At 53.2% G+C, this 14280-nt stretch overlaps 1 protein-coding gene across 3 annotated transcripts; it reads right to left on the bottom strand.

The window, feature by feature from the left end:
• Positions 1 to 724: 724 nt before the first annotated feature.
• On the bottom strand, positions 725 to 13409 carry CDK16 (cyclin dependent kinase 16). Of its 3 annotated transcripts, none has more exons than XM_058291841.2 (16): positions 13047 to 13409; positions 7590 to 7797; positions 6358 to 6491; positions 6131 to 6256; positions 5985 to 6041; positions 5768 to 5882; positions 4682 to 4776; positions 4518 to 4580; positions 4127 to 4250; positions 3666 to 3786; positions 3456 to 3553; positions 3261 to 3366; positions 3133 to 3196; positions 2884 to 2974; positions 2127 to 2204; positions 725 to 2038 (listed from the first exon to the last, which is right to left on the bottom strand). In XM_058291841.2, the coding sequence occupies exons 2-16, from the start codon at positions 7789 to 7791 to the stop codon at positions 2001 to 2003; spliced, it is 1512 nt and encodes a 503-aa protein (XP_058147824.1). In that variant the 5' UTR covers positions 7792 to 7797; positions 13047 to 13409; the 3' UTR covers positions 725 to 2000. The 3 variants fall into 3 exon arrangements, with proteins under 3 accessions (XP_058147824.1, XP_004472191.1, XP_023438468.1); XM_004472134.3 differs by lacking the exon at positions 13047 to 13409 and adding an exon at positions 12606 to 13043 and having other exon boundaries at positions 3133 to 3175; XM_023582700.3 differs by lacking the exon at positions 13047 to 13409 and adding an exon at positions 12606 to 13024.
• Between the last annotated feature and the right edge of the window lie 871 nt (positions 13410 to 14280).

Raw genomic sequence — 14280 nt, 5'->3', positions numbered from 1 at the left:
AGGCCCATGAACACACAGATCCCCGGGCCTGTAATACTCTCCTTGCACAATTTCAATCCTCCTTTCCTTACTCCACCCCATATTGTAATTTAGCTCTATTTTCAACTAATTTCTGCAAGGCAGGGATTGTCTTTATAACCCAAACCTGGCACAGATGATTCCTGAGGTGGTAGGGGGAGCAATTCTTTCACCTGGGGGTCCCCAAAGTGGCATTTAATTTGGGTCTGGCACAAGGCAGAGCTGATTTTCAAGCTCAGCTGAATCCTGTCAGATCTCTGAATTGACCCTCCTCCCCCATTTATCTGGGTGGCCTGTCCTTCCTACATTCAAGGAGCCCAGCTCTAGACTGGTTTCTCTACCTTCCAGAGGCCAACCTCTCCCCACACCCATGACCCTACCACTTCCCAATTTGGGAATTCCAGTTCTTCCAAGTCTAGCCTGGCAATCTTGCCCTTGGCAAGGTCATTTCCAGACTCACTTGCTGCCAAGAGATGGTTAAGTGAGGTCTGCTGGGGAGCTTATGGAAGTTCAGCCCTCTTAGAATAGAAAGCAAGGAGGAAGGGTGCCCTGTTGACTTTGCTTGCTTTCCCATCAGTCTTGAAGTGTCCTGGGCTCACTCCCAGTGCTGACCTAGACTATGGGGGCCAATAAAATTCTCCAAGGTCCCACTAATCACCCCAGCTTAAGAGCCCTCCCCCACCCCTGCAGGGATTTAAAATCAGGCTTTTCACTTTAGACTTTTTAATATTTCATACAGCGATTATGGTGCATTCAGGAACCCAACCCCCCAAACCCTACTAGGGGGGCCCCCACCCCTGCCCTCCCACCCCATTTGAGGGCCCCAGGGTTTAGGGTGGAGGAAGGGAAGGTAACCACCCATCTGGAGACTGACCCCAGAGACTATCCCTGCCCTGCCTCACCCTTCCCAGGGGTAAGGGGCTAACACCTGGGCACAATTCTCTGCATTTTCCTCTTCTTGCTTGTGCACATTTACACACTATGGCTCCTCACTGAGTTGGTCAGTTCCTGGCAGGGCCCCTACTCAACAGCACCGAGTGGGATAGGGTCAGGAGGGCTAGGCTGGGGAGACCCTGAGAAGGAAGGAGGCCCCAGCTCCAGGACTGCAGGAGGAAAGAGTGGGGCCCCCCATCTCATCCATCTCCCAGAGTCTCTGGTAGCCCCCAGGTCCCCCTGCAGCTGGGGATGGCAGGTGGGGTAGAAAGGCGAATGGCTGAGGCATGCTTTCCCTTAGCCAACCCCAGGGTGTGGTGATGGTCAGGGTTCTGGATAGGGACTGTGTCCCTGCCTCTGAAAGGCTGGGAGCGGGGCTTCATTGCACAAAATACTGTTGGAGGGCCCACACACAATGGGTGGGACCCAGCCAGTCTGTATACAGAGATATTGCATTTAAAAAAATGAAAACCTCATTCAAAATAATTAAAACAACAATGAATGAAACAAACGAAAAGCCCACATAACATGAGGCAGGTGGGGCAGGCAGGAAGGCAGGCAGGGGAAGCCTCAGACCCAGGGCATTGCCGCTGTCTTGTCTGAGTTGAGATCCCCAGCCTGGGCTAGCTCCGCACCCCTGGCTGGCCATGGGGTGATGGTCCTGGGGGAAAGGTATAATGGGGTGGGGATTAGGCCTGGCCTCAACGTGGGAGGCTGGCACGGCCATGCTGTCCGCCGGCAACTGCCGAGAGAGAGAGAGAGAGAGAGAGAGAGAGAGAGAGAGAGAGAGAGAGAGAGAGAGAGAGAGAGACAAGACAGACGAGGCAAAGGAGTGATGAGAGCTTTGTTAGCACCCAGCAAACAGGCCAATGGTTGGGCTGACAGGCCAATGGTTGGGTGTTCAGGCAGGCGGCAGGAAACAGGTGAGCAGGCGAGCACAGGTCAGGCAGGTACGCAGACAGTAAGCAGGGGGGATGTAGTTGGGGGTTGCCCTGTGAGGGGTGTGGCATCCCTCTGGCTGCTGCCTGCTGGGGGCCTGGGTCTGTGGCTTAGAACTCGGTGTCCACCACGCGAAAAGCTGGCCTGCCTGCGGGAGGGAAAGCAGAGCAGATGGCTGTTGGTGGACAAGCAAGGGGGGGGGGGGCGCAGGGAGGTGGGTGAGAGGCCACATCTACCTGAGTCAGGCATTGACGAAGACCGAAGGCTGGCTTCCTTTTGTAGCTGGATCTCCTTTAGTGCAAATATGGAAGTAGCTGTAGGTAGAGGGGAGATATACATGGAGAATGACCCATGAGGCCATCCAAGATACCATCCATGGCCCCAGTGGGGAAATTAGAAAAAGTTGTTACATCTTTGAGGCCTGACTTTCACCTGTCAAATAATTCCATAAACAAACTTGCTGCAACAAGGGGAAATGGAATATGGACTAGTACATGACAACAAGAAATTAATTTTGTCAAGTGAGATAAGGGTATTGCAATTACCACTTGTTAAATCTGAGTGACAGAAATAATACCCATTAAGTCATGAGTGATAGATGATGTTTAGGATTTGATTTAAATTAATCCAATGGGAAGAAAGAAGTGGGTAAATCTTTTTTTAGATGTGATAACGGTATAATTATATGCTGTATAGTTAGAATTTGTGCATTTTTCAAGGAAACAAAAGGATTAAGAGATGTTGCATCTAGTTTTCTGTATGCTTGAAATTTTGCAAAATAGGTAAAAAGAGTAGAAAACTAAAAAAAGGTGAAACAATGACTTTTTTGGTTAAAAAAACAACTTCCTACAATGTCACAATGCCAACATGTCAACAAGAGGTACCCCCTTAGAGGTGGCATGGGTAGAGCCCTACATAACCCACTGAGCGGTCTACAGTAGTCCTGCCCTCTACCACTCCCCACCAACTGGTTCATTCCCCAGCCCCACTCACTGTCAGGAAGTTTGTGGATCCGCTCTCCCAAACTGAAGAAGAACGGGTGTTTCATGGCGTCCTCTGCAGAGATCCGATTGCGACCCTCAAACTGAGCAAAGTGGGGGGTAGGGGGCAACCATTGGTAACTTCAACAAATTGGCCTTTCTTCCTCCCCCTTCCCAGATTCTGTCTCTGGGGTCCCTATTTACCCATACCCCGAGTCCCCTCCCCCACTCCCCCAAGGCTGGCCCAAGAAAGTGGGCTCACCTGCAGCAGCTTGGTGAGGAGGTCAGCTCCGTCACTGTCAAGTCTACCGCAGGGCCAAGGAAACCTGCTTTAAATTGAGTTTGGACACTCTGGTCCCTAACTCCCACCCACCTACCCACCAGCCTCACCGGGGTGCATGGCTCAAAAGGGCCTCAGCTCGGTATTTGGGGTAGTTGTATGTCTTGAACTCCTCGTTGGACAGGATGCCTGGCCATGTCTCCTCAGTTGGGGTTCCTGGAGGGGAAGAGTCGTCACCCCCAAGCACCTAACAGGGCCTCCCTGGCATGCCCCAATGGTTGCTAGGACTCATGCCCCCCCCTCACCCAAGATGCGGAAGATGAAGTGCAGCTGTTCCTCCACTGTGGAGCCAGGGAAGAGGGGCCGGCCTGTGGCCATCTCATAGAAGATGCAGCCCACGCCCCTAGGCAGGGAAGGTACAGTGAGTAGGGAGGCAGTAGCCTGGCTGGTGGTTATGACCAAGCCACCCCCTGAATTCAGCACACAGCCCATGCCACAATTCCACCTGTCCTTACCACATGTCAATCTGTGTAGAATAATCCGTGGACCCAAGCAGAATGTCAGGCGGCCGGTACCACAGTGTCACTACCTCATTGGAGTATGTTTTTGTTGGGATTGACTTGGCCCGGGCGAGGCCTGAAAGGCAGAGAGAAAGGACAGCTAAAATTGAGGTCCTGATCAAAGTTTGGGGTAGAGTACAGGTGGTATTAGTGTCATAAGCAAAGTCTGGTTAGGCTGATGTGAGGGAGGTGGGGTGGAGATGGGCCTTTGAGTGGCCTGAGAGCAGGTTGGCAGGCAGGGAATGAAGTTTAGAGTGGCTTGAGAGGGAGAGGGAGGTTAAGGGGGTCACAGGGAAGAAGAGATTAGGGGCAAAGGTCCTAGAGAAGGGGAATGAGACTAAGTGGTCATGGGGAAGGAGGAGGCTGAGACAGTAAAGTTAGGGAATCAATGGGAAGAAGGGGGAGGCCAGGTATACCAAAGTCAGCCAGCTTGAGCTCTCCCCTCTCATTGATGAGCAGGTTCTGGGGCTTGAGGTCTCGGTGTAGCACCTTCTGCCGGTGGCAGTAGGCTAGGCCACGGAGCAGCTGGAACAGGAACAGCTGGGGACCCAGGAACAGCAGGCAGATGTCAAGGAGTATCTACCAGCCCAAACCCCAGCAGGCACTGCTCTCCCTCCCAAACACAGACACTGAGCCCAGAGCCTTGTCATACACAAGAGAACAGGGTTCCAACACCCTGCCTTTCCAAGGGCTCCCAGCAAAATAGCTGAATGGGAAAAGTCCATTTCTAGGAGATTTGTGGGGTGGAGTGGGTAAGTGGGAGCCCTCTTGTGCCCTGGTGGCCCCCGCTTGCTTCCCCACACCCACTTTCACGTTATGCATGTTGATGACATTCCCACAGTCATCTAGGTACTGCTTCAGGTCCTTGTCCTGGGGAGAGAAGAGAAGGAGGTACCAAAACAAGCATCACATCCCATGGTTCCTGGCCTTCTCCCTCCCTCCCTCCCAGACCCATGGCCACCCAAACTTACCAGGTACTCAAAGACAAGGGTGAGGGACTTCTCCGTGTGGATAATGTCATGTAGTGTGACGATGTTGGCATGTTTAAGGTCCTTGAGCAGGGACACTGCAGGAAGCATGGCGGTGGGGTAGAGGAGAGTCAGGATTACATTCAGAAGGTTTTCTTCTTTCCCCATGCAGTCTGGGGTAGTGCCTTGCAGTCACTAGCTCCTATCTACTACCTTATGCCAGGAAGATATGCTTGCATAATTCCAGATGTGGAAACAAAGGCTTAATGAATAGTACCAAGCAGGAATCTGAGACTGCAGGCCCAGGCTCATGTGATACTAGATTTTTACCAACTTTTTTTGCGTTTTTGAAAAGGGGCCTTGCTCCAACCCTCAGTACACACACACAGGCCTGCAGCATCACGTGAAAGTAAGTTTGCACACTCAATTTCTATATAATTCAGATTCACTCCACAGGATATTCTCTGAGTAGAAACTGTTATGTCAAGTAAATTGATGAGCACTTTCAGGGACTCTCTCAGAACCAAAGTAAGCACTCTGTTAGACAGTCCCTGTAGCAGCTGGTACATCCCTTGACTGTGGGAGTTGTGACCCAACTGTGGTCAGGGCCTGGGAAGCCCCCTTCCCCAATGTGCACACTGGCAGAGGGGTCTGAGGCTCATGGGCATCTAACCAGGGCCTTTGTCATGTCTTTCAGAGAGAATGCCAACACCAGGTACGCCACACTTGCTGCCCTTCCAGAGGGGAGGTGAGCGACAGAGGGGTGGTGTGGGGCTGGACAGGCAGGGCTCTGTGCCTTGGACAGGCCTGGCCATCTCTTTGACCAGTGAGCCCCGCAAGGCCATTTCATGGCCAAACCATGAGCTCCTCATCTGCCTTTTCCCCAAACAGAAATGGATTCCTAGTTACCTTGGTTATGGGTACTTTCTCTAGTGGCTGGAGAACAAGGTCACAAAACTTACAATGTGAGGAAGTCCCAGAACCCCTAGCCTCTGTTCTCACCATGGAGAATGCATGTGGGTGCCATGGGGTGGGGGTGGAGGGGGAGTCTAGGAAACCTGGGTCAGATGGGATGGGGGGGGTCTATACCTTCCCGGATGGCGGTGCAGGGTGCCCCCTCTTCATGTTCCAGTCTGATCTCCTTGAGTGCCACAAGGTTGTCTGTTAGCTTACTTTTGCCTTTGTAGACGGTGGCATAAGTGCCCTGGGATATGAGAAAGAGGAAAAGGATAAGAGCATTAGGATGAGGCATTAGAAAGTTCCCACTCATCCCCATCCCCACCATGGGCCTCTGGCTGTCCCTCACCTCGCCCAGCTTGTCCAGCTTGATGTAGGTCTCTAGTTTCCCAAAGCCAATCTCGGACTGTGGGGTAAAGGAAGCAGGTTGACGCAGGCTCAGGGGAGGGAACTGGGATAGGAGGAAGAGACAGGACAGGAACAGGAGATGCTCACCAGGCTGACACGGCGGAGGCGGCGGCTGAGGGGCTTGTCGAAGATGGGGCTGTTGAGGGTCAGCTTCTCAAGGTAGCCCTCAGGCAACCGGATATCAGCTGGTAATGACAGGCGCTTGTTGATGTCCTGGCAGGCAAGATGGGGGAGAATCAGGATCATGAACCTCACCTCCCCAGGTTCAACCCCCTTTTTTCCAACTCCTCCAAAACATGGGCAGGGGTGAGTACCTCAGTGGAGATCTTGCGTGGCGGATGGTTGCGCATGCGCACTCTTACTGGCGACTGCACCTCATCTGAGGATGTAGCTGAAGCTTGGTCACTCTCCCCATCGGACCCCATCTTTAAGTCCTCGTGCACAATCTCTGGTGGGCCGGGGGAGGATAGGTGGAAAGGGTGGGCAGGCCAGGTAGGGTCAGAAGCCCCAGGACCCCCCCCCCAGACAACACATTCCTTCACTACACACATGCATGCACATACCCCCAAAGCAGCCTGGAGTCCCTCAGGGAGAGAGTGGAAGGGACCAAGGGAGGATTGAGGAGGTAGACCAAGTCACCTAATGGAGCATCCAGTTTCAGGGGCAAGCTGAGACTGTAGCTGGCCCAGGGCCAGCGGGCAGGCAGCAATAGAGGTAGCCAAGGGCCCTGGGGAGGCAGGCCCAAGGGAGGCAGGCACCAGGACACTTGTGGGGCTATCACAGAGTGAAGGACAGAGGGAGTCTTGGGCCAGCTATGACAGGCAGGGTACCCTTCCTCCCTCTAGGGCCTGGGCACAAAGCCAAAGGTACACAGATGGACAGATAGACAAAGAGAGGGTATTTTTTTTAAATTTCTGAAACAGCTTTATTTTTTCTATACTGTAGGTTATTTTCCAACCATAAGAAATTACTTCACATTTTCACAAGAAAGAAATACGGTAAATAAAGCTAAAAGGGAGATCCAGAATAGATGTAAAGAGGGAACATGTCCATTCATTTTGTTTGCAAAAATAATAAATGCTTATTATCAGCAGTATAGAAAAAATCAGCCAAGTGAAAAACCTGCCATTATCATATTGTTATGATGTATCTTTATCACGTAGTTAATGTTACCACTTGCTTTTTTAAAATCCAACATTTTTTAGCTTAAAATAATTTATTATTCTGTCCCATGGTTCTGTGGCCCAGGGATTGAGGAAGCCCTCAGTTGGTCCTGCCCAGGCGGGGAGGGGGAGGGGCTCCTGGTTAATTCTCTCCTTGTGCGCTCCACCGACACCACCTGGGGAGGTGGGGCTCCTTAACAGTGAGTGGTGTTGAAAGTTCTGACTCTGTTTTGAGAGAGGATGGCAGGAAAGGGGGGGAAGAGACTACATGGAGGGTGGGGACTGGAGAGAAAACAACACAAATCTAAGAGGAATTTGGCTGGGAGACAGCACCTGGGAACCAATTTGGGTGAGGACGGGGGAGAGTGGTTAAGTGGACCCACCTGGTGCAGAGTTGAGTGGGCCCCGTCCAGAACGAGGCTCTCCAGGGGCAGTACGTGTGGGGGCCTCTCCAAGGTCACTGCAGCCACCACCACCACTCTCGTCCAGGCCTATCTGCTCAGGGGCACCATTGGTCTTGTCTAAACCTCGGCCCCCTCGGAGTGTCATTGACAGCTGCCGTTTGATCTTCTTCATCCGATCCATGGCGACCTGAGCAGGGGAGCACAGATGGGAATGGGTCCCATATTAGCATATGCCTGACCACAGGAGCCTCTAAAATCCATGGCAGCCTAGTGGGGGAAATTGACATGTACCTGTATCAATGCCCACCTAACTACTGTGGACCCCTGAAACCACCCAGGGTTCCTGGAAACCTGGCATGGATGGAAACTCTTGTCAGTGCCTGCTCACCCACAGCCACCCCTTTGGGCCCCTGTTCTTAAGCAGCCCACCTGGGTACTCAGGCTTGGGTGGCTGGCTGAGGGCAAGGGCCCGCCACTTGGGATGTTGACTTCAAAGGGGGCAGCCTCACTGTAGGGCAGAGGGCTCCACAGCAGGTGTTCTCAGGTACAGCGGCAGTGGTGGACCCAGATGTGGGGGAGGTGAGGGGCTCGCCCAGAGCTGCAGGACCACTGACATGGCCCCAGGCATGCCCATAGAATAGTATGTTCCACTGGCACCAGCCCCACATTACCCCCAACTGCCAGGGCAGAATGCTCCCTGTGGTCACAGGGATACTCCCACCTTCACCCAGCAAACCCAGCAACCATTGTCAAGGCAACTAGTGGACCACCCCACTGGCCTGCTCAGGTGGGGGGGGGGTGCAGGGAAAGGGGGGATCTTGCCCAGATCTAGCCACTGGGTGGGGATGTAGGGGGGCAGTATTTCAATGCACACCGCTGTTCTCAGGGCTGCTGGAAAGGTTCAATCGGGTTGGGACCCCACTCAGATTTTTTTTTTATTCTCCCCCGGTGCGGCTTGCTTGCTGTCTGCTCTGTGTCCATTCACTGTGCATTCTTCTGTGTGTATTTATTTTTATTTATACCACCCCCCCACCCACCCCGCGGCTTGCTCGATGCGTGCTCTTGGTGTCCATTTGCTGTGTGCTCTTCTGTGTTTTTTACTTGTCTCCCTTTTTGTTGCGTCACCTTGCTGAGTGGGCTTTCCGCCGCTTGCAGGCAAGCCTGCCTTCACAAGGAGGCCCTGGGAGGCGAACCCAGGGCCTCCCATATGGTAGATGAGTGCTCAACTGACTGAGTCACAGCTGCTTCCCCCACCCAGATTTTTAACAGTCCAAGCCAGGTCACATTTCTCCTCTACTCAAGAATGCACTACATCTCCCTTACCCCAAATAAATGCCCAGTCCTCAATGTGGCCTACAAGGTCTCTACCCCTTTAGTCCTTCTAACCTCTCTGCCCTCACTCCCCCTTGATCATTCCTATTTGCTGTTCGGCAACCACACCCAGCACAGTCCTACCTCAGGGCCTTGGTACCCTGTACCTGGAATAACCTTCCCTGGGATTTCTCATTCCCTCACCTCCTTCAGGCCACCAATGTCACCTTTTTAGTGAGGCCACCAAGAACCACCCTATTTAAAATCTCAATCATCTTGCTCTCCCTTCACTTGCCTATTTTCCCCACAAAACTCATTACCTCATCATAAATAACATAAATAACTATCTGTTTCTTTATTTTTTACTGTTTCCACATGGCTACCACTAGAAGATCAGCTTCAAAGGAGTAGAGATTTCTGTCTATTTAGGTCATGGCTATATCCTGAGAATCTAGAACAGTGATAGACACCAACTAGATGCTCAAAGAGTGCTTATGGCAAAAATCTACGAATAAAGGGGCAGAGCATCAACTTTTGCTAAGGTGGTGAGTCCCTGCTACTCATGAACAACCCGAGACAAAGTGGCCCAGTCATGCTTAGCATCAGGAATTTGACCTAGATGGGGCTGCTGGAGGGATTGGGCCACCAAAAGGCCTTTCTTACTCTGCTTCCTCCTGGGCTATGGGCCAGTGGGGAGGGAAAAAGACCTGGCCCAGGAACCATCTGGACTCACAGCAGGGCCTAAGATGGCTCCAGGCCCAAAGGAGGTAGAGATGAGACTGGGGCTGGATTTGAGGAGAGAAGTGGGTCACCTGCTACCTTGAAATCAGGTGCTCCCCCCAACCCCACTACCCCCAGGGGGTAGAGGGGCCAGCCTAGCAGTAAGACCCCAGATAAGTGAAGCCCATTCACAGAGGACCCAGGACAACAAAAACCCTAGTTCAGGAGGCAGACAGACTGGACATGAGGCAAAGGAAGGTAAAGTAAAGCCAGCCCCCAAAGACTGTCCTGTGCCCCCATAAGGCGCCGATACCCAGTTGCTTTGAATGTTGTGGCAGGAGGAGGGAGCTGTAAATAGGGCTGAATGGGGGATGGGGAGCCAAGAGCACATGGCCCCTGACTGGAAACCCCAGGGGCTGGTCATGCTCAAGTTAAGCTTTTTGAGATTTTAGGAAGATGGGGTACAAAATCTTTGTACCATGTGACATCCTCAGTGGAGGAGGGGGGTCTTGGGCAGATTCCTGTGAACACTTTAAACACTTATATACAGCAAAACTTCTGAATATCACTTTGGTTTTCTGAGCTTTTTAGATTTGGAACAGTGAAGGAAGGAACAAAAACCGGACATGTAACACCACACACAGAAAAGGGCACGTGTCCTTCCTGACCCCTGAATACACTCATCCATCCTCAGACTAGTCTCTTACCCAAGGACACCCACCACCTCATACCACACCAACCAAGGACAGTCATTACATACCCTACTAACTCCCAGAGATATATACCATCCTCATTGTCCTGATTTCCATTAGCATAGTCAAGACCTTCAAAGTGTCCTGCTTCCTTCAGTACACAAGGAACCCTCAAAAGAGTCACAACACCTTAACTCCCACAACTATCAGCATACAAAGCCCTTACAAACAACACTGAACTCTGTCAGCATGGGAAAGAGGCTAAGTAACTCTTACCACCACATATTTAGTTTCTTCGATGGCCCAGCTGTTAGCCTCTGCAGCACTGACCCCCATTAACGTACTACCCCCCACATGACTATTATCCCTGTGAACTTGCTCAGTCCCCTCTACAGCTGATACACATTAACACTCACTGAACTATCACAGTTCTGACCCCTCCTCAGCATTAGCATGCCCTGGATCTCCAGGCTTCCCTGCCCCAGGTTAAGATACAATGGGCTTCTCCATAACACTGACCTCTCATTGGCAAAGTGTTCTCCCTCCCTCCATGACTCTGACTCCTATTAACATGCACTTGGGGCCCTCTACAGCTGACCTACATTAGCACTCACTGGACCTTCACACTGCCCTGAATCCCATTAACACAAAGTGAACTTTGTCGATCCCTGACCCGGTTTTGCAGCCAGACCCCTCCACAGGTATGAACACCATTAACATACTGTGATCCTTCCACTACCCTGACCACCCTCCACCCACCCACATCAGCACAAGTTGGACCATCACGCCACCCTGACTCCTATTAGCATATACTGGGCCTCAGGGTCCTGCCTCCCCAGTAGCACACCCTGAATTGTTACTCAGCCCTATTCCCCAGGGACACACAAACACTGTCTATAATGGCCTCACCCTCATCAGTTCATACAAGTCTTCATTCAGTCCTGACCCCCATTAGCACACACTTCGGCCCTCCATGGTTCTAATCCACATGAGAACACCTGGGCCCTCACATATTCCTGTCCTTTATTTCTATTTGCTTCAAATCCTCCATAACTATGCCCACTACTGCTTTATACTTGGATCCCTTCAAAGTCTTGATCCCCCTTATTATACACTAGATCCCCTCCACAACTCTGCCCTCCATTAGCACTCTCTGGAACCTCAACACATCAGTCTCCCATGGACACATTCACTGTCCTCACAGTGTTCTGACACTCATTAGCACACTCCAGGCCTCTATACAGCTCTGACCCTCTGCCACTGGCACACAGCTCTCCACGGCTCTAAACTTACATTAGCAGTCATTAGAACTTCATATAGTACCCTGCCCCTCATATAACAGGCCCTGGAGGCTCACTTCCCTGGCCTCTGTCCTCATGGATACACACACATCTTACACCACCTTGACTCTCATTACACTTAGCCACAGCGCTAAGACACATTTCCTTTCACCCCCTGCTCCACACATACACACAATTCTGATACCCATTACACACCGCTGGATCCTTCCACCACTCTGCCTCCATCAGCACACACTGAGCCTCATACTATCCGATCCTTGTCGCCAGAGCACACAGCCTTTACAGCTATGGCCCCATTAGCACAGGCTCGAGCCCTTCCACTACCCTGCCCCTGATGAGCACACACTGGATACATACGCACCAGCCAGTCCCCCATGGACAAAAGCACAGTATTAACACCATCCTGACCCTTACTCCCACACACGGGGGCCTCAGAGCCCTGATCCTGTTAGCACACCTGGTACCTCCTACCACTCTATGCCCCGCTAGCACACTGTGGGTATCCCTACGGGTATAGGCCTCATTAGTATATGCCGGCACTCCCCACCCCCATTAACAGCCTCGGGTCACTTGACTGCCCTCCCCGCCTCATTAGCACACTGGGCCTCAAATCTTACACAGCCTTAAGATTTATTACCACCAGCTGAGCCCTCCAGAGCTCAGGTCCCCATTAGCGAACCTCGATTCTTCCACCACTCGGCCACCCATTTCTACACCCTCTGATCTTTCGAACACCCTGCTCCCTATTAGCAGCCCACAAGCCTTCCCATCCCCAGCTTCCAGACCGGGCCAGGGCGGGGCCAAGGTCAGGGAGGCCCCGAATGACCCCCGCCTCCGGTGCACTCTGGGAAATTCGCTGGGGGGGGGGGGAAGGGGATATATGACAACCGGACAGCCCCCACCCCGCCCGGGTTAAGGGCTGGTTCTATAGATGGGGCAGCCCCCACCCCACGTCTCGAGGACGCGCTTACCGGCGGGGGCGCGCGTGGAGCCTCAGCGCCGCGGGGCCGGCGCGGCGGCGCCTGGGGCGGCGGCCCGGGTTGAGGCCGCGCGACCTCCTTCTCCTCCTGCTTGCCGCAGGCGCCCGTCCCAGTAGTCTTCGGCCATGGCTGCTGGGCCCGGGCCGCCGCCGGCTGAGGAGGAGGAGGAGGCGGCGGCGGCGGTGGCTGAGGCGGAGGCGGCGTCCCGCTCAGCCGGCCATGAGCTCGGCAGCTACGGGCGATGCCCCTGGGCTCGCTGGCGCCGGCTCGAATCCGAGTGCTCACGGCTCGCGCCTCAACCCCGACTGCTCGCGGAGACGCGGCGGATCCCAGGGCCCAACAGCCAACGGCCCAACCGCCGCCGCGCGCGCCACGCTCCGCGCATGCGCACGCACGCGCTAGAAAGGGTGAAGTGGGAAGGAGGGAACTCACCTCGGACTGCCTGTACCAAAAGACCCGTCCACAGCGGGAGGGGGCGCGGCCATTGCGCGCCCACAGGGGAATGTGGCGCCGGCCCTGGAACGGCGCCAGAAGATGTCTAGGGGTTGTTATAGAACTCAGTTCCGATCTTGTCAGAAGTTTGCTGGCACCTAAGTGGGCAAATGCCAATAACCAGGCGTGTCAGTCACCACTGTCTCCCCCTCCTTGGTCTCACTTGGTACATCCCCATGGTGGTAAATGGGATTTGCCACTGTTGCAAGGAGGAAGATAGACCAGGCAGTTCGTCCTAGTGCCTCAAGTTGCCTCAGGAGGCAGAAATTTTAAAGGTTCTCAAGAAGATGACTTTTCTAGAAGAGGCGGCCTGGAAAATCATTGGCCTTTACCACATTAGATAAGATAGAGTCTAGCCCCACCCAGCTGCTCACCCCCCGCCCTCATTCCCACTGTGAACGCGTGAGGCCCCGCCCTTTGAGGTTGCCACCCAGCCAATCGGGCTTGCTCCCTGGGGTGAGGCAGCGCAAGAATGAAGGGCGTGGCTGGGCTGAAGAGGCGTGATTTTCCTGCCCCCCTCCCCTGCATTTGTCCGGTGTTCATTGGTTTTCATTGTTCTGAGCTTCTTTCTCACTATAGGCTGAGTATCCCACAAGGTGATTGGTAGAAAGTGTTAAATTAGATTTCGTCCCGCCTCTCATCCCTTCCATCTTCCCCAGTGGGACCCGTGGGGCAGAGTCCACTGACTGAGGAGAGGAAAGGCGGATCTTTAGAGCGGCGGGCTGTGTCACTGCGTGTGCTTGAGGCTTTGGGCCGGGAAGACTCTTTTCTCCGCCTCTCGCCAGCATCTGCGTCTACGCCCTGCGTTAGGTTTTCTTCGCATTTCTCGAACTACGTCTTCTGTCCTGGCGAAGCCCCACCACCGTCTCCCACTTGCCCCGCGGTGTATTCCTTTTATTACCTTTATTTACTGGGTACCTCTTGTGTTGCAAGCACGGCCAGGCATACCTATTTCCTTACCACTCTCTGCCTGGAGAACTTCCCTGTCACCAAGTCCAGCTCAAATGGCGGCAGCCTTCCAGACACCCTCAACACTGCGCACAGCCCAAAGCCAGCCTCCCTGCCTCTTCTGGGCTTCCCTTTATGGCAGCCTTGGTCATCCCAGGTTAGGGTTTTCAGGATGGTTCGGACTAAAGAGGATTCACTAGGCCATGATGGGAGTGGAAATATTTGA

The sequence above is a fragment of the Dasypus novemcinctus genome, chromosome X (genome assembly GCF_030445035.2).
Source record: "Dasypus novemcinctus isolate mDasNov1 chromosome X, mDasNov1.1.hap2, whole genome shotgun sequence".
NCBI lineage: Eukaryota > Metazoa > Chordata > Mammalia > Cingulata > Dasypodidae > Dasypus > Dasypus novemcinctus.
Note: the sequence above shows the minus strand (reverse complement) of the source record. Positions and strands in the feature narration are given on the sequence as shown.

What these genes read in the sequence shown, in the direction of transcription:
- CDK16 (XM_058291841.2), bottom strand. Translation starts at nt 7,791, where the DNA reads ATGGATCGGATGAAGAAGATCAAACGGCAGCTGTCAATGACACTCCGA. An exon ending in CCCTTGTCTTTGAGTACCTG is followed by an intron (nt 4,581 to 4,681) that starts GTAAGTTTGGGT and finishes TTCTCTCCCCAG; the next exon opens with GACAAGGACCTGAAGCAGTA. An exon ending in TCTACACAGATTGACATGTG is followed by an intron (nt 3,554 to 3,665) that starts GTAAGGACAGGT and finishes TTCCCTGCCTAG; the next exon opens with GGGCGTGGGCTGCATCTTCT.